The 21,054-nt window shown below is 42.3% G+C and overlaps 2 protein-coding genes across 5 annotated transcripts in view; one reads left to right on the forward strand and one right to left on the reverse strand.

The window, feature by feature from the left end:
• TIMM9 (translocase of inner mitochondrial membrane 9) overlaps window positions 1-6,234 on the forward strand; it is a 29,869-nt gene extending 23,635 nt beyond the window's left edge. For 3 of the 4 annotated variants that reach the window (XM_050799717.1, XM_050799716.1, XM_050799719.1), the window contains 3 exons: window positions 2,911-2,975; window positions 3,971-4,066; window positions 5,716-6,234. In XM_050799717.1, the coding sequence (XP_050655674.1) occupies window positions 2,937-2,975; window positions 3,971-4,066; window positions 5,716-5,850 (270 nt within the window). In that variant the 5' untranslated portion in view covers window positions 2,911-2,936 and the 3' untranslated portion in view covers window positions 5,851-6,234. Of the gene's footprint in view, window positions 1-2,003; window positions 2,976-3,970; window positions 4,067-5,715 lie in introns of those variants that run through there. The other variant, XM_050799718.1, reaches the window with a different exon arrangement.
• Window positions 4,215-18,510, reverse strand: TOMM20L (translocase of outer mitochondrial membrane 20 like). The gene is made up of 5 exons (XM_050799715.1): window positions 18,334-18,510; window positions 18,101-18,144; window positions 11,763-11,844; window positions 7,414-7,556; window positions 4,215-6,353 (listed from the first exon to the last, which is right to left on the reverse strand). The coding sequence occupies exons 1-5, from the start codon at window positions 18,467-18,469 to the stop codon at window positions 6,300-6,302; spliced, it is 459 nt and encodes a 152-aa protein (XP_050655672.1). The 5' UTR covers window positions 18,470-18,510; the 3' UTR covers window positions 4,215-6,299.
• Window positions 18,511-21,054: the final 2,544 nt, after the last annotated feature.

Raw genomic sequence — 21,054 nt, forward strand, 5'->3', positions numbered from 1 at the left:
CCTTTGATACCACTCCAGAGTAGATGGAGATGGGCACCTCATTACTGCCAACTTGGGCGGAAACCAGGCTCCCTGTGTGGTTTCCACTGACACTCACTGGGGAGTGGGGAGGCTTTTCAGTGCGTATGAAGGAAATCACATTTTTTTAAATGTCAGTAGTTATCGTGATTTTTTTTTTTTTTTTGAGACAGAGTCTCACTATGTGGCGCAGGCTGGAGTGCAGTGCTGCAATCTCAGCTCACTGCAACCTCCACCCAAGGGCTCAAGCAGTTCTCCTGCCTCAGCCTCCTGAGTAGCTGGGATTACAGGCATGAGCCACCACGCCCGGCTAATTTTTGTATTTTTAGTAGAGATGGGGTTTCACTATGCTGTCTAGGCTTGTCTCCAACTCTTGACCTCAGGTGATCCACCTGCCCCAGCCTCCCAAAGTGCTGGGATTACAAGCGTGAGCCTAGTTACTGTGATTTTATAGGACAAGGAAAAAAAAGGAGGGAAGAATAAATGCAAAAAGGAGGCTAGTATAGGTATGATTGAGACTGGTGGAATGGAATTACTGTTGATTGTATGTGTTAATCAAAAGCTGAATGTTAATTTTTTTCATGATGGTGGCATACACTTTGTCCTAAACTTGAATTTACTACTAGTTTCAACAAAGCTTCATAAAAATTTTATGTGTTTCACAGACTTTAATAATTGATAAGCTAATAAAGATTTGCACATCCAGTTTATCATTTTTGTCTTGGTTATCAGAAAACTCTGAACTAAATAAAATGTGTAGCATTTATGTTAGTCTATAGTGTACATGATTCGTGTTTTCCTTTTACATGCTGTTTAATTTCTATTTTAAACAGCTTTATTTTATACAAATCTTTTTTTTTTTTTTTTTTTTTTAAGACGGAGTCTAGTTCTGTTGCCCAGGCTGGAGTGCAGTGGTGCGGTCTCAGCTCACTGCAAGCTCTGCCTCCCGGGTTCATGCCATTCTCCTGCCTCAGCCTCCCAAGTAGCTGGGACTACAGGCGCCCGCCACCACTCCCAGCTAATTTTTTGTATTTTTAGTAAAGATGGGGTTTCACTGTGTTAGCCAGGATGGTCTCAATCTCCTGACCTTGATCTGCCTGCCTCAGCCTCCCAAAGTGCTGGGATTATAGGCGTGAGCCACCACGTCCAGCCTGTACAAATCTTTTATATGAAACGCTCAACCTTTTTAGAACTAGCCAGGATATAGTAAATAAATAATGTGATACACATTCTTACATCTAGATTAACTGAACCTAAGTCCTACATTTAGGATATGTGAAAATCTCAGTAATTCAGAAAGGCTTTTTTACTTACTTGTCTTCTCTTCCCTGTTGCCGCTAGGTTAGATTATAATTAGAAGTTTCTGATTAGTCTCTGTGATTGCCCTTTCTGAACTATAGAATGTGTAGTAGAATGTATAATTCCTATAACTTTCTTTTAAAACTCTGAATATCTTTCATGAGGGTTGTCTATTTCTAAGCAAATGGTATTTGTTAACTGGTGTTTGTTAACTATTAATAGAACGTTTGTATTTATATTGTAAAAGGATCATTAGTAGTAAGGGTCAGAGTTAAATTAGCAACTAATTTTAAGTGTATTTGGAGTGGCTCAGATATGTGAATCCACTTTTTCAACTATAGATTTTATTAAACCTAAATATAGGCCAAGTATTTGTGATGAAAATTTAGCATTCAAATTGAGATGTGGTATAAGTGTAAAATGCTCACCAAAATCAAAGACTTACTGCAAGGAAAGGAATGTAAAATGTCTTATTAATACTTTTTATGTTGATTGCATGTTGAAATGTGAAAATTTTTGATATTTTTGATATATTCGATTAAGTATGATAGTAAAAATTTAAAATAAGCAAATTGGTGACTAGTGGAATAGTTAAGTAATTTTATGAAAACAGCAAAAATCTCGATTTGCTTTATTTTTCTTCATTATTATTATTATTATTATTACTTTTTGAGATGGAGTCCTACTTTGTCACCCAGGCTCTATTGCAGTGGCATGATCTCGGCTCACTGTAACCTCAACATTCTGAGTTCAAGTGATTCTCCTGCCTCAGCTTCCTGAGTAGCTGGGACCACAGGCATATGCCATCACGTCTGGCCAATTTTTGTATTTTTAGTAGAGCTAGGGTTTCACTGTGTTGGCCAGGCTGGTTTTGAACTCCTGATCTCAAGTGATCCACTCGCCTCGGCCTCCCAAAGTGCTGGGATTACAGGCGTGAGCCACCACTCCCAGCTTTTTTTATTGTTTTTTTTAAGCCCAAACCTCACCATCTTGGTTTCCTTTATAATCCTCCTAGGAATGGGGCTTTAAACAAGTAGCTTAGCAAGGTAGCAGAGCAAACTATCTTAAAATTGGAGATTTCGAGAGACAGGGCCTTTGAGTCCCAAACTAGCATTAGAAAATATAATTCTCTGGCCGGGCGCAGTGGCTCACGCCTGTAATCCCAGCACTTTGGGAAGCCGAGGCGGGCGGATCACGAGGTTAAGAGATCGAGACCATCCTGGCCAACATGGGTGAAACCCCATCTCTACTAAAAATACAAAAATTAGCTGGGTGTGGTGGTGTGCACCTGTAGTCCCAGCTACTTGGGAGGCTGAGGCAGGAGAATTGCTTGAACCCGGAGGTGGAGGTTGCAGTGAGCCGAGATCATGCCACTGTGCTCCAGCCTGGTGACAGAGTGAGACTCTGTCTCAAAAAAAAAAAATCTAATTCTCAACTGTAAGGTTCTATGGTCATTAATGATCTGAGAAATTGGGGGTGCCATACAGTTACATACACAGATTTATAAAATATGAGCAGTGATTCCCTAACTTCAGTTAGACTAAAAACATCTGTTTATAGATTGACAAACTTTTTTTTGAATTTTTAAATTAGGTGACTAATAAAGGTACCAGAAGAATATGGCTGCACAAATACCAGAATCTGATCAGATAAAACAGGTAAGGTATTCTTAATAAGGGGAAAATATTTTGCAAAAAAATGTAAGATGCTATTAATGCCACTGTGTCAGGTTGGGTGCAGTGGCTCACATCTGTAATCCCAGCACGTTGGGAGGCCCCAATGGGTGGATCACTTGAAGTCAGGCAAGACCAGCCTGGCCAACGTGGTGTAACTCCCGTCTCCTAAAAATACAAAAATTAGCTGGGCGTGCTGGCGCACACCTCTAGTCGCAGCATACTTGGGAGGCTGAGGCACGGGAATTGCTTGACCCAGGAGGCAGACGCTGCAGTGAGCCGAGATTGCGCCATTGCACTCCAGCCTGGGCAACAGAGCAAGACTCCATCTCAAAAAAACAAAAACAAAAACATGTCAGTCAGTGATTTCACAAAACAATTGTTTCTATTTCATTTCCAGAATGGATATTAAATGTTATAAAGTGTGTGTATTTTTCTTCTTCTTTTCTTTCTTTTTTTTTTTTTTTTTTTTTTTTTGAGACAGTCTTGCTCTGTTGGCCAGGCTGGAGTGCAGTGGCACAATCTTGGCTCGTGGCAACCTCCATCTCCTGAGCCCAAGCAATTCTCCTGCCTTAGCCTCCCGAGTAGCTGGGATTACAGGCATATGCCACCACGCCCAGCTAATTTTTGTATTTTTATTAGAGACGGGGTTTCACCATGTTGGCCAGGCTGGTCTCAAACTCCTGACCTCAGGTAATCCGCCCACCTCAGCCTCCCAAAGTGCTGAGATTACAGGCATGAGCCACCGCGCCCAGGCAAGCATATGTATTTTTCATTTGACTGATAATCAAGAAAAAATTAAATATTCAACTAGAAAATAAAACTGTTCTGTAGATCATATTGTACCCATTTAAGTAGCATAACTATGATTTCAAGTGTTATAGTATATTTTGTCTAAATATAAAATACTAGTAATTGAAGCTTCAAAGCCTCTTTGTTTTAAAAACCAAATAGTAAAGAACATTCTGGTTTGTTTGTAGTTTAAGGAATTTCTGGGGACCTACAATAAACTTACAGAGACCTGCTTTTTGGACTGTGTTAAAGACTTCACAACAAGAGAAGTAAAACCTGAAGAGGTATGAAAAGTGTTACTCACTGAAATTCTCCAGGCCTGTCATAAACACTCTAAGTAGCATTTCACTTGTTCCTACTTATTACAGGAATTTAGACTACCTTTTATGTTCCATTGCTTAGAAGAACTGAAGCAGCCACTGAACCACGGCATTGAGTTTAACAGTGCCAAATTTAATATGATAGTTACATTGTACCAAGTCAGACCATTTTAGAGAAGATGGCTGCAGCTGTTACTGTTTCACAACAAAGATTCTTACTAATTAGCTTTCAGTCAAGATGGCCTACCTAGAGAAACTTGGCACAGCCTTTCTGTATGGCCCTGGGAATTCTGGTTGGCTTTGGAAAAAGCAAAGCTTGACTTTCATGGCTCATATTGAAAACCTAATCCTATTAGAAGTCTTAACTTTTTTTTTCTAAGACAGGGTCTTGCTCTGTCACCCAGGCTGGAGTGCAATGGCATAATCATAGCTCCCTGTAACTTTGAACTCCCAGCACTTTGGGAGGCCAAGGCAGGTGGATCACTTGAACCCAGGAGTTCGAAACCAGCCTCAGCAACATGGTGAAACGCTGTCTTTACAAAAAATACAAAAAAAAAAAAAAAATTAGCTGGACATGTTGGCACATGCCTGTGGTCCCAGCTACTCGGGAGCTGAGGTGAGAGGGTCACCTGAGCCTGGGAGGCAGAGGCTGCAGTGAGCTGTGATTGCACCACTGCACTCTAGCCTGGGCGACAGAGCAAGACCCTGTCAACAAAAACAAAAACAAAACAACCAGTCCTCGTCTCTACTAAAAAATAAAATGAAATACTAGCCAGGCATGGTGGTGTGTGCCTGTGGTCTCAGCTACTCCAGGGACTAAGGTAGGAGGATAACTTAAGCCCAGGAGGTTGAGGCCGCAGTAAGCCACAGCACTCCACCCTGGGCAACAGAGAGAGAACCTGTCTCAAAAAAATAAATAGGCCAGGCACAGTGGCTCATGCCTGTAATCCCAGCACTTTGGGAGGCCGAGGTGGGCGGATCACGAGGTCAAGAGATCGAGACCATCCTGGCTAACACAGTGAAACCCCGTCCCTACTAAAAATACAAAAAATTAGCCAGGCATGGTGGCAGGCACCTGTAGTCCCAGCTACTCGGGAGGCTGAAGCAGGAGAATGGTCTGAACCCAGGATGCAGAGCTTGCAGTGAGCCGAGATCACGCTGCTGCACTCCAGCCTGGGTGACAGAGCGAGACTCCATCTCAAAAAATAAATTAATTAAATAAATAAAAAGTAAAAGGTTGAGAATTAAGAATGTTGTTTCTCATTAAAAAGGAACAAACTTACTACTGGGTCTACATTTTAACAATCGAAACAAGAGGATAGGAATGTGGGCTTTCACTTAATACACTTGCAGAAAATCTAGTCCAGAAGCTTCTTGAAAGCAGAGATTTACCATTGCTCTTAGTGACTACAAACTGGCAGGCATTCGGTATATATTAATGCTTGTAAGTGGATGAAAGTATCAATTAAAAGCTATGGTCAGTTGCTGCCAATTAATACTATTTAATTCTCAGATATAGAAAAGCAAACTACACACTGTTCTTTTGGAATACATGCATTTTTAAAAATTCATATTTTTGTGTTGCCTCTTGGATCTTCCCTTTTCATTCCTAGACCACCTGTTCAGAACATTGCTTACAGAAATATTTAAAAATGACACAAAGAATATCCATGAGATTTCAGGAATATCATATTCAGCAGAATGAAGCCCTGGCAGCCAAAGCAGGACTCCTTGGCCAACCACGATAGAGAAGTCCTGATGGATGAACTTTTGATGAAAGATTGCCAACAGCTGCTTTATTGGAAATGAGGACTCATCTGATAGAATCCCCTGAAAGCAGTAGCCACAATGTTAAACCATCTGTCATGACTTTGGCAAATGGAAACCACTGGAGAAACAAAATTGCTATTTACCAGGAATAATCAAACTAGAAGGTCTTATTGTTCAATGAAATAATAAGATGCAACATTTGTTGAGGCCTTATGATTCAGCAACTTGGTCACTTGATTAGAAAAATAAACCATTGTTTCTTCAATTGTGACTGTTAATTTTAAAGCAACTTATGTGTTCAATCATGTATGAGATAGACAAATTTTTATTACTAAAAGTAAAATAAATGGAAATATCACTGAGCAGTTGTTTATACTGTATGGTACCATAGTATTCTCACTGGACTGTGGATACGTTGAAATGTTTTTCAATCAGGATCATCCTCCAAGCATTCCTGTTCATTCACGTCTGCCTCAAATTGCTGGTGAATACATAAAACAGTTACTTGCTAATCATTTCAATGCACGGTCCTTTTCTTGCCTCCCTTGTGTCAGGGTGGGCATTATTCCTTTTTTTTTTTTTTTTGAGATGGAGTTTTGCTTTCGTCACCCAGGATGGAGTGCAATGGTGCGATCTTGGCTTACTGCAACCTCCACCTCCCAGGTTCAAGCAATTCTCCTGCCTCAGCCTCCCAAGTAACTGGGATTACAGGTGTGTGCCACCATGCCTGGCTAATTTTTGTATTTTTAGTAGAGATGGGGTTTCACCATGTTGGTCAGGCTGGTGTCAAACTCCTGACCTCCAGTGATCCGCCCACCTCAGCCTCCCAAAGTGCTAGGATTACAGGCATGAGCCACTGTGCCCGGCCACATATTCTTATCTTACCTACATTTTCATATATCTTCAGGAAACCATCCCATCTGCCCTAGTTTGGGAATGTTTAAGAGTTGAATGTTACACTGTAATGGAGTTCATGTTTGTGTTTTTTTCAAAAGCTGACAGTTAAATATGATAGATTCCAAGGCTTGCCAATGATAAAAAGTGAACCAAAGTAATGTCTTATGGCTAATGAATCCTGAAATGAATCCAAGCATTTGCAGGAAATCCTAGTTGATGCATATGTATACCAAGTAGTTTAGTAAAATGCAAGTGGACTAAAACTTACTAATCAACTGGCTTATGAATGGATTTCATTCGATACCATTTTAAACCTATATTTAAGAGAATGCTAATTAGCCTGTATGTTTAAATTTACCAAAGCGATTTTTATGTTTTGTATGTTAATGGAAGTAGAAGTATTGTTCTGCTTTAAAACTGAAGTGTTGAAATACAGATAATACTCAAGTAATATACAATTTATTATAATCAAAGGAACCTGAAAGAAGAGGCTTGCTTCATGTTAAAGCAGCCAAAAAGTCAGAGATTTCACTTATTTAAGATTCTGGGCAATTCACACACATACTTTGATATTTCTGTGTAGTCAAGCATAACATAGCTATTTACTGTGTACATTTCACAAAGATAATTAAATATGTGCTCACCTGGCAAATAAGGGGAATTTTGTGCAACAGCATCTCAAATACCTTGGGAGGGAGTGTGTGTTTGAAAACCTTCAGAAGTTCCTGTGGTTGCCCACACACTAAAAGGGCATTGCTGAGGTGTCGAACCCCCATTCTATGCTCTCCTGAAACAGAATGACAAGTTTTGAGCAAAATTTTAAAGTTCTTTAAAACAGACATTCTACAAATCCAAGAAAGCAACAAGCATTAAAAATTAAAAGCATATCCAACTAAAGACTACTTAGACAAGTCTTGTGAAGAGTACAGTACAAATATGAGGGAAGACGTTGAGTTTCTTAGTGGTGAAGCTGCAATATTAATAATTTTGAGCCAAATTACAGCAAGTATACTCTTACTGTTTAGAAGTGTACTTTTGCATTGGAAATGCTCGTGTTCTATAATTTGGGTATGGAGGGAAGAGGATACTGAGGTTTTTTGTAAGCAGTTGCCTGCTTTTATTAATATCTGAAGGTTATCTTTACGTGTGTGATTGATAAAATAGGATAGATTAAACATGTTCCAGCTAAATAGAACTTAAAAAAAAAAAAGATTTCACTATCAAAGAGTTGAAACAAGATTTAGCGTAACATGAATTACATACCCCAAGGAAAAAAATGAGAGATTTATGAACTCTGATTTTTTTTTTTTTTTTTTGAGACTGAGTCTGGCTCTGTTGCCCAGGCTGGAGTGCAGTGGCCGGATCTCAGCTCACTGCAAGCTCCGCCTCCCAGGTTTACGCCATTCTCCTGCCTCAGCCTCCGGAGTAGCTGGGACCACAGGCGCCCGCCACCTCGCCCGGCTAGTTTTTTGTATTTTTTAGTAGAGACGGGGTTTCACCGTGTTAGCCAGGATGGTCTCGATCTCCTGACCTTGTGATCGGCCCGTCTCAGCCTCCCAAAGTGCTGGGATTACAGGCTTGAGCCACCGCGCCCGGCTATGAACTCTGATTTTTAAGCACAGTTTTAAAATGAGTTTTAGGATAACTGGCTTTGAAGTAACAAAGAATGAAAATATGTGAAGAGTGAAAATCATAGCATTTCTGTTTAAGTTAGAACATGGAATGACTTTAGTCTCCCTTGTTTTACTTTAAGGAAACTGAGGCAAAGATCAGTGAAATGATGTATAGTTTCAATGCTGATTAATGTCAGCATTAGGAATATAATCTAATTTTTTGACCCTTGAGACTAGAGTACTGCCTCTCTTCAGGTATTCGGTAATCACAGGAGTTGAAATCTTGACATACTTAATATAACTAGGTAGAAAATAAAATATGGCCCTAAAAGTAAGTATAATAATAGATTTTTATTAGCTGAAACTAGTTTTCCATTTATTGGTTGAAATACATGGTCATATGAAGAGAAGAGTGCATGACAGAAAAAAATGCTTTCCAAAGATTCATATTAAGCTTAAACTAAAAAATAGGGATATGTCCTGACTTAAATACATTAATTTTACATTTTCAACATAAGATATAATAGTGCCTGTTCTCAAGATTGGTGGTGCTAACAATACAAAACAATCAATTTGGTCAAATAATTTAACCAACCAATAAATTAAATCATACCAGCTCCTCAGAAATTTCAATCAAAATTATTGGCCCTATGGTCTCATACAGACATAGCCACCATTGAGATGGCTACAGAACTATATTTTACCTGACAGCAAAATGATGAAAATTGTGGGTGATGGCAAATAAGAGTGGAGAAAGTTAAGAAGACTGCAGAAAACTGGGTGAAAAATTGCCACATTGGATAGAATACTGTACTGGTTGGTTCTCAATGTTTTAGAAACCTAGGGAGATTTTTTTAAAATGTTGACATCTGGGTTCCAGCCCCATAGATTCTGATTTAATTGGTTTGGGGTTTGATGAAGAATTAAAGAATAAGCAGCCAAGACCGAGAACTGCAGTGTATGTAAAATATGGAAGTATAAAACTTCTGTAAAGAGCTATTAGGGGGCTGGGCGCGACGGCTCACGCCTGTAATCCCAACACTTTGGGAGGCTGAGGAGGGCGGATCACTTGCCGCCAGTTCGAGACCGGCCTGGCCAACATGGCAAAACCCAGTCTCTACCAAAAATGGAAAAATTAGCCAGGCATGGTGGCACACACTTATATAATCCCAGCTACTTGGGAGGCTGAGACATGAGAATTGCTTGAACCCAGAAGGCTGAGCCAAGATCACACCACTGCACTCCAGCTTGGGTGACAGAGTGAGACACTGTCCCCCCAAAATAAAAAAGCTATTAAATAGCAGTTAAAAATTTAAAAACCCAAGTTTGCAACATGTGTTCAGATCACTTCTAAATCTAATTGAACACTACATCATAGCTCTTAAGCATAAAGTGAATAGGAATAAAATGTGATAAAATATGTTATCTTTTTTCTTTTGACTTGTAATTCAGAACTTTCTTTCCCACAATTTGAGGGCCCTTGTTTACAAAAAAGAATATAAAATTATGAGTACAAAATTACTAGGGGTGGCTGGGCACGGTGGCTCATGCTTGTAATCCCAGCACTTTGGGAGGCCAAGGCAGTTAGATCACTTGAGGTCAGGAGTTTGAGACCAGCCTGACCCACATGGTGAAACCCTGTGTCTACTAAGAATACAAAATTAGCTGGGTGTGGTGGTGCATTCCTGTAATCCCAGCGACTTGGGAGGCTGAGGCAGGAGAATCGCTTGAACCTGAAAGGCAGAGGTTGCAATGGGCTGAGATTGCGCCATTGCATTCCAGCTTGGGCAACAAGAGTGAAACTCCATCTCAAAAGAAAAAAAAAAAATTGCTAGGGGGCCTTAGAGGCCTATGCATATAAAGGTCTTTAGACATAAGCTTCACTGGTTTATGTAAAGTCACTTCTGTTTATATCATTTAAGTCAGTTCTAACTGTACATTTTGTCATCAATATTTAGCAGGTATTTTTAGTCCATTTCAAAAATTACTCCATCTAAAAGCAAAAATCATTAATATTTAGCAGGTATTTTTAATCTATTTTAAAAATTACTCCATCTGAAAGCAAAGATCAATACTAAATAAAATACTAAAATACAAATTATAGTGATTAATGTGCAATGATTTTGAATGCCTGCAACTTTTTCATTTCTCAAAACCTTTATAATGGTTTTAAGACACTGAATAAAAATCTTGGCTATTGCTGTGAGTTGCCTAGGATTTTGACTTCCTCTTTGTTTTTATAAATCCTGGAGGAGGCTGCTTACAGATTGAAAAACAAAACCTTTTGGAAAAAAAAAAAAAAACAGAGGCAAAAACAGGTACAGGCACTGTGATATGCAAGGGAGTTTGCAACACTTAAAAAATATATATACATTGTACTGATGGGTTTTGTAATGCTGATTTATCCAGCAACATCAGTTACTTCTTAAATTAAGAAGCCTCAAGACAAATTTTCCTTTCCAGGGTTTAACACCAGAATAAGGACATTATGATTATAGTATTTATACAATAATAATATTATCTACCATCATTTTGCCTAACAATATTATGAAGTTTTCTCAAATCCATCTGGAATTAGGTAGGAATAAATTATAACTCAAAATATGACCATTAAGTGTAAGACAGCCCCGACAGGGATCACTCCATTAAACACAGTAAAAGAATGGACATTCATAGGGAATTTATTTATCAACAAAGTAAATAAGTATTAAGAATATTCTAAGAAAGCAGGAACATTTTTATAAAGCAGTTAGAATTTTTAAAAGTTGTTTTGTTTGTTTTCTTGAGACAGAGTCTCTGTCTCCCAGGCTGGAGTATAGTGGCAAGATGATGGCTCACTGCAACCTCAAACTCCTGGGCTCAAGTGATCCTCTCACCTCAGCCTCCTGAGTAGCTGGGACTACAGGCACATGCCATGGTACCCAACCAATTTTTGAAGTTTTTTGTAGAGACAGGGTCTTGCTTTGTTGCCCAGGCTGTTCTCAAACTGTTGGCCTTAAGCAATCCTCTTGCCTTGGCCTCCCAAAGTGTTGGGATTACCGGTATGAGCCACCACACCTGGCAAAAAGTTTTTATTCTTAACATTTAGTCACTTGGAAAACTCACTGACTTAGAATTTTATATAACCATAAATGAGGTATTTTTGTATTTGGCTTTGCTACTCTGTTTGCCCACTTCCAAGTCTGCAACTTGAACACTAAACTCTAACATAATGCAAGAGTACAGTGTGATGAAGTGAACATGCTGGGATAGTTTTTCTTTAGTGAGGGAAGTTGGCTAACACATCCAGCTAGTTATTGGACATACAAATACTAATCAATAAATATTTCTTAAGAATAAACTGTCATAAGTAACTCACAAAAGAACATTTACATTCTTACCTCTAGATAACCAAAGTTCTCCCATCCGTACCTCTTGCAAGAAAAGTTCTTGCAATTTTTTATTCTTCGCTGGATCCCACAACTAAAATATTCATAAAATATTTAACAATGAGTAATGAATGAAAGGTATATGGTTACTGATCAAATTATTTTTTATTTAGAAAGGACATCTTGGGCTGGATGCGGTGGCTCACGCCTATAATCCCAGCACTATGGGAGGCCAAGGCGGGCGGATCACCTGGGGTCGGGAGTTCGAGAACAGCCTGACCAACATGGAGAAACCCCGTCTCTACTGAAAATACAAAATTAGCAGTCGTAGTGGCGCAGGCAGGAGAATCGCTTGAACCTGGGAGGCGGAGGTTGCAATTGGCTGAGATCACACCGTTGCACTCTAGCCTGGACAACAAGAGTGAAACTCTGTCACAAAAAAAAAGGAAGAAAAAAAAAATGACATCTTGAACCTAGTCTCTAAATCTAAAGTTATGACAAATGTAGTTGTTCTTTATAATATTTAAACCAATTTTCTAAAATGGGATTATTTTAAGTGATTTAAAAAAACATGACATATTTGTTAAGTTGAGATGCTTATAATAAGTAACTCTCATCCCATATTTTACCCACCCACATATAGCAGAAATCCTACTGTAATTAATATAACAAAGGTAGTTTTGTATGTTGCAAAACTATTTTCTTGCCCGGGATATTAACAGTGCCTGTTGATTTGGTTGCAATGATTTCTCTGGCTTACAAGGTCATTTTGGTCTTTTTAGTAGTGAAACCTGTTCATGCAACAGTAATTCTCTATTAGGGGAAACAAGAAACTATGCTAAGCCTTCTGTACTCACACCCTCAAAAGGAAAGGGACAAAGGACCTGGTGGGGGGTTGGCAGGGGAGTGAGTGTTCAGAAGGATGCTTTGGTTTACTGCGGTTGGTTCATGAAGGCTACCATGGCCACAAGATGGCATCATCATTGGTACTACATCTAGGGCTAGTCTTTCAAGGTACACTGAGCAAACCCTAGCCCAAAATATCAACTCCACTGCCATTTACTTCAGCTCCAGTGTTTCAAATCTGTAAGGTTTTTGTTTTTGTTTTCCCCCAAGAATTTTCTTTTTAAAATGCAATGTGCCTGGAAAGGGGTCACCTTTTTTTTTTTTGAGACAGAGTCTTACTCTCTTGCCCAGGCTGGAGTGTAGTGGCGCAATCTCGGCTCACCGCAAGCTCCGCCTCCCGGGGTCAGGCCATTCTCCTCCCACAGCCTCCCAAGTAGCTGGGACTATAGGCACCCACCACCACGCCCAGCTAATTTTTGTATTTTTAGTAGAGACAGGGTTTCACCTTGTTAGCCAGGATGGTCTTGATCTCCTGACCTTGTAATCTGCCCGCCTCAACCTCCCAAAGTCCTGGGATTACAGGCATGAGCCACCGCGCCCAGCCAGGGGTCATCTTTTAAGCTTGTATCATCAAATATACTAATAATCAGTAACATCAGAGGTTTTACTCAATAGATGTTTAGTGAGGACTGGCAAGGGCAGGACACTCCAGGAAAAGCTGGAAGGAATTGGAGACCAAGAACCCTGTGCCCATCCCCAAGGACTCACAGTCTAATAAAGGGAAAGGGATCATGTAGGTACAACAAGAAGTCCAATGTCCTCTGGGGCTCAAAGTACAGAGACATTACATCTAGTTGGAGAATTGTCAAAGGCTTCTCAGAAAAGATAGTGTTTGAGATGTGGAGAGGTTCAGTGAAAGTTTGATGAGGAAAGTATAAGCAACGCAAAATTGCAGGGAACATACCAAGTGAACTTAATTAGCTGGATTATGGTAGGGTAAATGTTTGTTTGCTGGAGTACAGTGGCACAATCTCGGCTCACTACCACCTCTGCCTCCCGGGTTCAAGTGATTCTCCTGCCTCAGCCTCCTGAGTAGTTGGGATTATAGGTACACACCACCACGCCCAGCTAATTTTTGTATTTTTAGTAGAGATGGGGTTTTACCATGTTGGCAGGCTGGTCTCGAACTCCTGACCTCGTGATCCACCCGCCTTGGCCTCTCAAACTGCTGGAATTACCTGCGTGAGCCACTGTGCTGGCCATGATAGGGTAAATGTAGCAACAGTATAACCATTATTGAAGGCCAGCTATAAACTAGGAACTTTACATATATTATTTCCAATCCCTAGGAAAATAAGGCAGTCAATTGGAATAGGCACCCATCGAAGGCATAGCACCAAGCTGAGGCTGGTTTTGTTTTTTGTTTTTGTTGTTTTTGAGATGGAGTTTCACTCTGTTGCCCAGGCTGGAGTACAGTGGCATGATCCTGGCTCACTGCAACTTTTGGCTTACTGCAACCTCTGCCTCCCAGGTTCAGGCGATTCCCTTGTCTCAGCCTCCCGGGTAGCTGGGACTATAGGCATGTGCCACCATGCCCGACTAATTTTGTATTTTTAGTAGAGATGGGGTTTCACCATGTTGGCCAGACTGGTCTTGAACTTCTGACCTCAGGTGATCAGACCACCTCGGCCTTGCAAAGTGCTGGGATTACAGGTGTGAGCCACTGCGCCCAGCAAAGCTGGTCTTTAATCTGCGGAGTAGGGAGCTACTGCAAGGAATTACATATTCAGAGCTGCCATTTAGAAGAAATTTACTCTAACAGCATAAGAATAGAGGCAGGGCGACAAGTTAGGAAACTATTCAATAACCTGGGTAAAAGGTAATAAAAGCCTTTAGTCGCAGGGAAGCAATAGAAATAGACAAGTGGGATGGATATATATATATATATATATATATATATATATATATATATATGAAATAGAGCATTTGAAAATAAGAATTGGTCATTGTTTATGATGGATGAAGCTGACAGTTAAACAAGATGAATCAGGGTCATAGCAGGGAGGCTAGTGACACCAGGAGCATCATAAGGAAACAGGAGTAGGTGCAGTGGCAAGGGGGGAGATGAACTTACTTCTGGACACACTAAGGTGAGGTGCCAATAGAACGTCCAGATGACAGAGTCTGGTAGACAGATGAAACTTGGGACACCAGGTCTAGAGTAGCACATTTGAAATCACTTTTGGAGAAGGCAAGGATCTTCTAGGGAGAGGGGGAAGGGTACAGAACCCAAGGCCCATGTTTCACAAAGCATCACCTGAAGGAGCTGTTAAAACTGCAGTTTCTTGGGCTCCACCCAGACCTACTGAATCAATCTCTGGGAGTAGGGCCCAGGAATTTGCATTTTTAAACAAGCTCTTCAGGTGATTCTTATGGATCCTAAAGTCTGACAGTCACTGTGCCAGTAAGAATTCCCCGGGCTACTGGATCAGAATTGCTGGGATCAGGGTCAAATAATCCATATTTTAACAAATGCTCCAGGTAAATCTAATGCAGCAATGGACCATACTTTGGGAAAGTCCTGGGAAGAAGAGGAAGAAAGACCCTAGAAAAGGTGAGAAGAGACGACTTTCTCTGCTTTGGTTTATTCATCTGTAAAATGAGAATAGAGGCCAGGCACAGTGGCTCCCTCCTGTAATCCCAACACTTCAGGATGCCAAGGTGGGCAGACTGCCTGAGCTCAGGAGTTCAAGACCGGCTTGGGCAATGTTGCAAAACCCGTCACTGTACAAGTACAAAAACTAGCTGGACATGGTGTGCACCTGTAGTCCCAGCTATTTAGGAGACTGAGGTAGGAGAATCACCTAAACCCAAAAGGGTTGAGGCTGCAGTGAGCTGTGATCATGCCACTGTACTCCAGCCTGGGCAACAGAGTGAGACTCCGTGTCAAAAAAAAAAAAAAATTAGAATAGAGTTGTGACAATTACATGAAAGAACATTTGAAAAATCCTGCTTGTGCTGCTTCCTCACTTGAAATAATTTATTTCCTATATGGGAAATAATATAATATTAACAATTTATTATTAATAATTATTGATTTATATCAATAAATTATAGTATGACTTAGTTATGGCTTAATATGAATATAATTAAATTATATTATAATTAAAATATGATATTAATATAAATCATTCATTATTTCCCATATGAACTGTCATTAACTGATTTTCCTGTCTTCAACTTCCTTTCTCCACACTAGAACCAGAATTGTCTTATTTAAAAAATAAAACCAAAATAATTGTGTCTTTTCTCTGAAATAAAGTCACCATCATTAGTTATCCACCACAACAGAAAAATGTCCTGACTTTTCAGTTTGGCAGGCAAAGTCCTCCACAATAAGACACTAAACTGACCCTCAGCTATCTCTCTGGCCATAACACTCCTTGAATACTACAATTTCATGTTCTTTGCCTCTGCACAAGGTATTTCCCTCTGCCTACAATGAATAACAATATTCAACAAACATTTGCTGGGCACCTACCGCACTAGACTCTGTTCTAGGCACTGGAAACAATAGAGAGTAAAAACAAAGTCTGCCCTCACAGAGTTTAGTGTAATAAACAGAAAGCATTAATTAAATAATTACATAAATGTGCAAGTGAAACCATGGACAATGAAGAGGGACATGCAGCTGTAACAGGCTCTGTCCCAATCAAGTCAGGGAAGGCATCTCCACTCCCATGTCCAGCTCTTTGGACACTCCCTACCCAGCTAACTATGTCAAATGGGCTTTTATTCTCTACTGTGATTCCATTTTGAAACCCCAGAAGTATCTTTGACTCTGCCTCTCCATCACCCTTTACTCAGTCGGCATGAACTGTATTCTTCCCAGTTACCACTAACACCACCATAGTTTAGGATTTTTATTACCTCTCATCTAAATCGCTGCAATAGCTTGTTTTCTCTTCTTGTCCATTAAGTACACTCCTGCCTGATCAATCTAAGAATGGTTATCTTCTGCCTTTCTTTCCTTCTTTTTAAAAAATTCCTGCTTAGAAATCTTCAGTAATTCCTCCATTGAATCTCAATTCCTTAACCTGGCCTTCAAAGCAAGCCTTCCTTAATTCAATCCCTACTTTCGCTTTCCAACCTTACCACCCACTATTCCTCAGTATGACTCCTTTGCCAAACTGGTTTACTGAATGTGCTTGGCAGATGCTCCACTTTGCATCTTTATGCACATGCTGTTCCCTCCATCCTGTGTCCTCTCCCCTGAAACCAAGCTACAAATTCATCATCCTTCCAGGCTCAGTTCAATGTCACTTCCGCTACAAAGTCTTCTCCGGAAAAACTGCATGTTTCAAAAATGGCTACCGCAATATTCCCGGTCACACAAGTGCTTTCAGAACCTTGCCATCCCTGTTGAGAGGCAGAATCTATTTCTTCTCCCTTTAAATTGAGGAGGCTTCAATGTTGCCAGAAGTGGTACCATCTGCTCTCCCACATGAGCACATGTTCTAGTTCACATGCATGTGCGTGCTCTCTATACACACACACAGACATATATGTGTTTGCTTGCCCCTTGGGACACAGCCCACCACACAAATGAATCTCAGATCACACAGACACGTGTAGGTGCTCTGGCTAACAATCTCAGCGAAGTAAACATCCAGAATCCACTGCGGATTGCTTGTGGCCAGGAGTTCGAGATCAGCCTGGGCAACACAGGAACACCCTTGTGTCTTTTTTTATAGGTAGTGTCTTGCTCTGTCGCCCAGGCTGCAACTGTCGCCTCCTGGACTCAAGCAATTCTCCTGCCTCAGTCTCCCGAGTAGGTGAGATACAGGCACACACCACCACTCCCGGTTAATTTTTGTATTTTTAGTAGAGACAGGCTTTCACCATGTTGGCCAGGCTGGTCTCGCACTCCTGACCTCATGTGATATGCCCGCCTCGCCTCCCAAAGTGCTGGGACTACAGGCGTGCACCACCGCGCCCGGCCCGTCTCTTAAAAACAAAAAAGGGACTAATCAAATTCTGCCGCAGACTTAGAAAACATGAAGATGCCTTCTGCTTCCGAGCTACAAGAAAGGCCCTGCGGGAGAACAATCTAGAAGTTACTGCCAGGTGACCGTGGCCAGTCTGGGTTTCTAAGTGTCCTGCGCGGCTCTGAAAGGGCAAAAGCCTCCTCTTCCTTCTTCCAATTAAAAGAAGTGCCTGTTGTACAATGTTTTGCTGTACAGCTGCCCTTTTACAACTCCAACTTCTCCCTCCTTCCTTCCCTCCCTTTTGTGAGAGGAGAGTGACTGAGCCTGAGGCGGTGCTTGGGGCGCGAGAGCAGGCCTGTTCCCTGGCGCGGGCGGCGGGCGGCGGGCGGCGGGCGGCGGAGGGAACTACTTGCTGCCGAGCCCGCCAGGAGCCAAGAAACCCGCCAGGAGCCTAGAAACCCAGCGAGCCCGGACCTGCGTCTACTGAGCTACCTGCGTGGATCGAAAGCACTGCACCTGCGTGCCCCGCTCCTCAGGCTTTTGAGGCTCGGCTCTTCTTTCTGCGAACACAACACAGCACGTGCTGGCTGGGAGGCGTGGGCCCAGTGGTCCTGCCCGCCCGGGAGCCGCGGGCCCCTCGGCAGAAGCTGCGGCACTCAACGGCCCGGCCTCTCACAGGGGGGCCCTCCCGGCCGGCAGCCCGCCCGCGCTGCCCGACCCGGCCGCGCCTCCGCCTCGGTCCCACTCACTATCCCGCAGGCGGCGCTTGAACGCGGGGTCCCCGCGCCGCTTCCGGTCGAGGTAAACACAGTAGCCTAGGAAGGCGAAGGCGCCACAGACCGCCGCGGCCGCCAAGAGGCCGAGGAGGGAGCGGACGGAGGGCATCCGGCCGCGGGCGTCCCACAAGCGGAGCGTTGGGCGCGGGCCGGCCGGCAGGGGGCGTCGGCGCGGCGGCCCATCCGGCCTCGCGGCCTCCTGCGCACTCAGCGGCGCGTTGACGCCTCGCACCCAGGCTTGTGGACTGGTGAGGAAGCCGAGCGTTCGGGAGGATGTGTGCGGGAGCCTGCGCAGCCACCGAGTAGCAGAGCTCTGTTCCAACCTACGTCTGTCGCACTCCAAATTCTGAACCCTTTCTCCAAACATGCCTCTGCCCCTGTGTCTACAACACCGATTTGGGCAAAGCACAGTATGCCGCGAATCTGCTTTACTGGGAGCCGGTGGTCGTTTAGGCCTCTGTTCCCTCACCTGCAAAATTAAGTTGACTCCAAGGTCAACTTTGGTCACCTCCTAGTTCACATTGTTTAATACCAGCCCGTACTCCCCAACCTATGTTTAGTTTTATAAGAAACTGAAGGCCGGGCGCGGTGGCTCACGCCTGTAAACCCAGCACTTTGGGAGGCTGAGGTGGGCGGATGACGAGGTCAGGAGGTCACGAGGTTGACCATCGTGGCTAACGCGCGGTGAAACCCCGTCTCCACTAAAAATACGAAAAACTAGCCGGGCGTGGTGGTGGGCACCTGCAGTCCCAGCTACTCGGGAGGCTGAGGCAGGAGAATCGCGTGAACCCGGGAGGCAGAGCTTGTAGTGAGCAGAGATCCCACCAGTGCACTCCAGCCTGGGCGACACAGCGAGACTCCATCTCAAAAAAAAAAAGAAAGAAAAGAAGAGAGAAAAGAAAAGAAAGACTGAAGACAGTAACACTGTCTTCCAAAGTGGCTGTAGCATTTTTGCATTCCTACCAGCAATGAGAGTTCCCGTTGCTCCACATCTTCCCCAGCATTTGGTATTGTCAGTGTTTTAGTTTTTTGCATTCTAATAGGTGTGTAGTAGTATCTCAGGGTTTTCATTTGCAGTTCTCAAATGACATATACATATGATATTGAACATTGTTTCCTATGCTTTTTTGCCATTTGTATATCTTCTTGGGTGAGATGCCTGTTGAGATCTTTTGCCAATTTTTAAATCAGGTTTGTTTTCTTAGTGTTGTGTTTTAAGCTTTGTATATTTTGGATAACAATCCTTTATCAGGTATGTCTTTTACGAATATTTCTTCCCAGTTTGTGGTTTGTCTTCTCATTCTCTTGATGAACATCTTTTTTTAATGTGCATAATTGCCATCCATATATCTTCTTAGTTGAAGTATATGTTCACATCCTTGGTCTATTTTTTAGAAATTGCATTTTTTCCCTGTTTTGATAGTTCTTTATATATTCTGAAGTCCTTATGTGATGTGTAATATGCAAATAGTTTCTCCCAGTCTGTTTCTTGTGTTTTTATTGTTTTATTTTTTTTATTTTTTTATTTTTTTTTTTTTGAGACGGAGTCTTGCTCTGTCGCCCAGGCCGGAGTGCAGTGGCCGGATCTCAGCTCACTGCAAGCTCCGCCTCCCGGGTTTACGCCATTCTCCTGCCTCAGCCTCTCGAGTAGCTGGGACTACAGGCGCCCGCCACCTCGCCCGGCTAGTTTTTTGTATTTTTAGTAGAGACGGGGTTTCACCATGTTAGCCAGGATGGTCTCGATCTCCTGACCTTGTGATCCGCCCGTCTCGGCCTCCCAAAGTGCTGGGATTACAGGCTTGAGCCACCGCGCCCGGCCGTGTTTTTATTGTTTTAACAGTGTCTTTTAAAGTACCAAAGTTTTACATTTTGGTAAAGTCCAGTTTATCAATTTGTTACTTTATGCTTTTGATGTTGTATCCAGTAATCTTTGCCTAACCCAGTTAGGCAAAAGGTCACAAATATTTTCTCCTATTTTCTTTTAGACACGTTATAGTTTTAGGTTTTCTGATCCATGTTGTGATCTATTTAAGTTTGTGATCCACTTTGTTTTCATATATCTTGCAAGGTAGGGATCCAAATTAATTTTTTTGCATATGAATGTCCAACTGTTTCCCCTCCCTCCCTCAATTTTTTTTGCATATGTATGTACAACTGTTTCCCTCCCTCCCTCCCTCCCTCCTTCCCTCCCTCCTTCCCTCTCTCCCTTCCTTCCTTCCTTCCCTCCCTCCCTCCCTCCCTCCTTCCTTTCTTCCCTCCCTCCCTCCCTCCCTCTTTCTCTCTTTTTCTTTTTGAGGCGGAGTCTCGCTCTGTTGCACATGCTGGAGTGCAATGGCCTGATCTCAGCTTGCTGCAACCTCAGCCTCCCAGGTTCAAGCGATTCTCCTGCCTCAGCCTCCTGAGTAGCTGGGGTAACAGGTGCCCACTACAATGCCCGGCTAATATTTGTGTTTTTTTTAGTAGAGACAGGGTTTCACCATGTCGGCCAGGCTGGTTTCTAACTCCTGACCTCAAGTGATCCACCTGCCTTGGGCTCCCAAAGTGTTAGGATTACAGGCGTGAGCCACTGCGCCCGCCCTGTACCATTTCCTTAAAAGGCTGACTTATCTTTACCATATTGCCTGGGCACCTTTGTCAAAAATCACTTATCCATATATATGAGAGCTTATTTTTGGCTATTCGGTTCTATTGCTC

This window comes from Macaca thibetana, chromosome 7 (genome assembly GCF_024542745.1).
Source record: "Macaca thibetana thibetana isolate TM-01 chromosome 7, ASM2454274v1, whole genome shotgun sequence".
Taxonomy (NCBI): domain Eukaryota; kingdom Metazoa; phylum Chordata; class Mammalia; order Primates; family Cercopithecidae; genus Macaca; species Macaca thibetana.

Bases quoted from the DNA above. Each gene is read 5' to 3' on its own strand.
- TOMM20L (XM_050799715.1), bottom strand. From the start codon at position 18,469: ATGCCCTCCGTCCGCTCCCTCCTCGGCCTCTTGGCGGCCGCGGCGGTC. The intron at 7,557-11,762 runs GTAAGAATGTAA...ATTCTGTTTCAG, and splicing joins AGAACTTTGGTTATCTAGAG to GAGAGCATAGAATGGGGGTT. The intron at 6,354-7,413 runs GTGAGCACATAT...TGTATTCACCAG, and splicing joins AAATTCCCCTTATTTGCCAG to CAATTTGAGGCAGACGTGAA.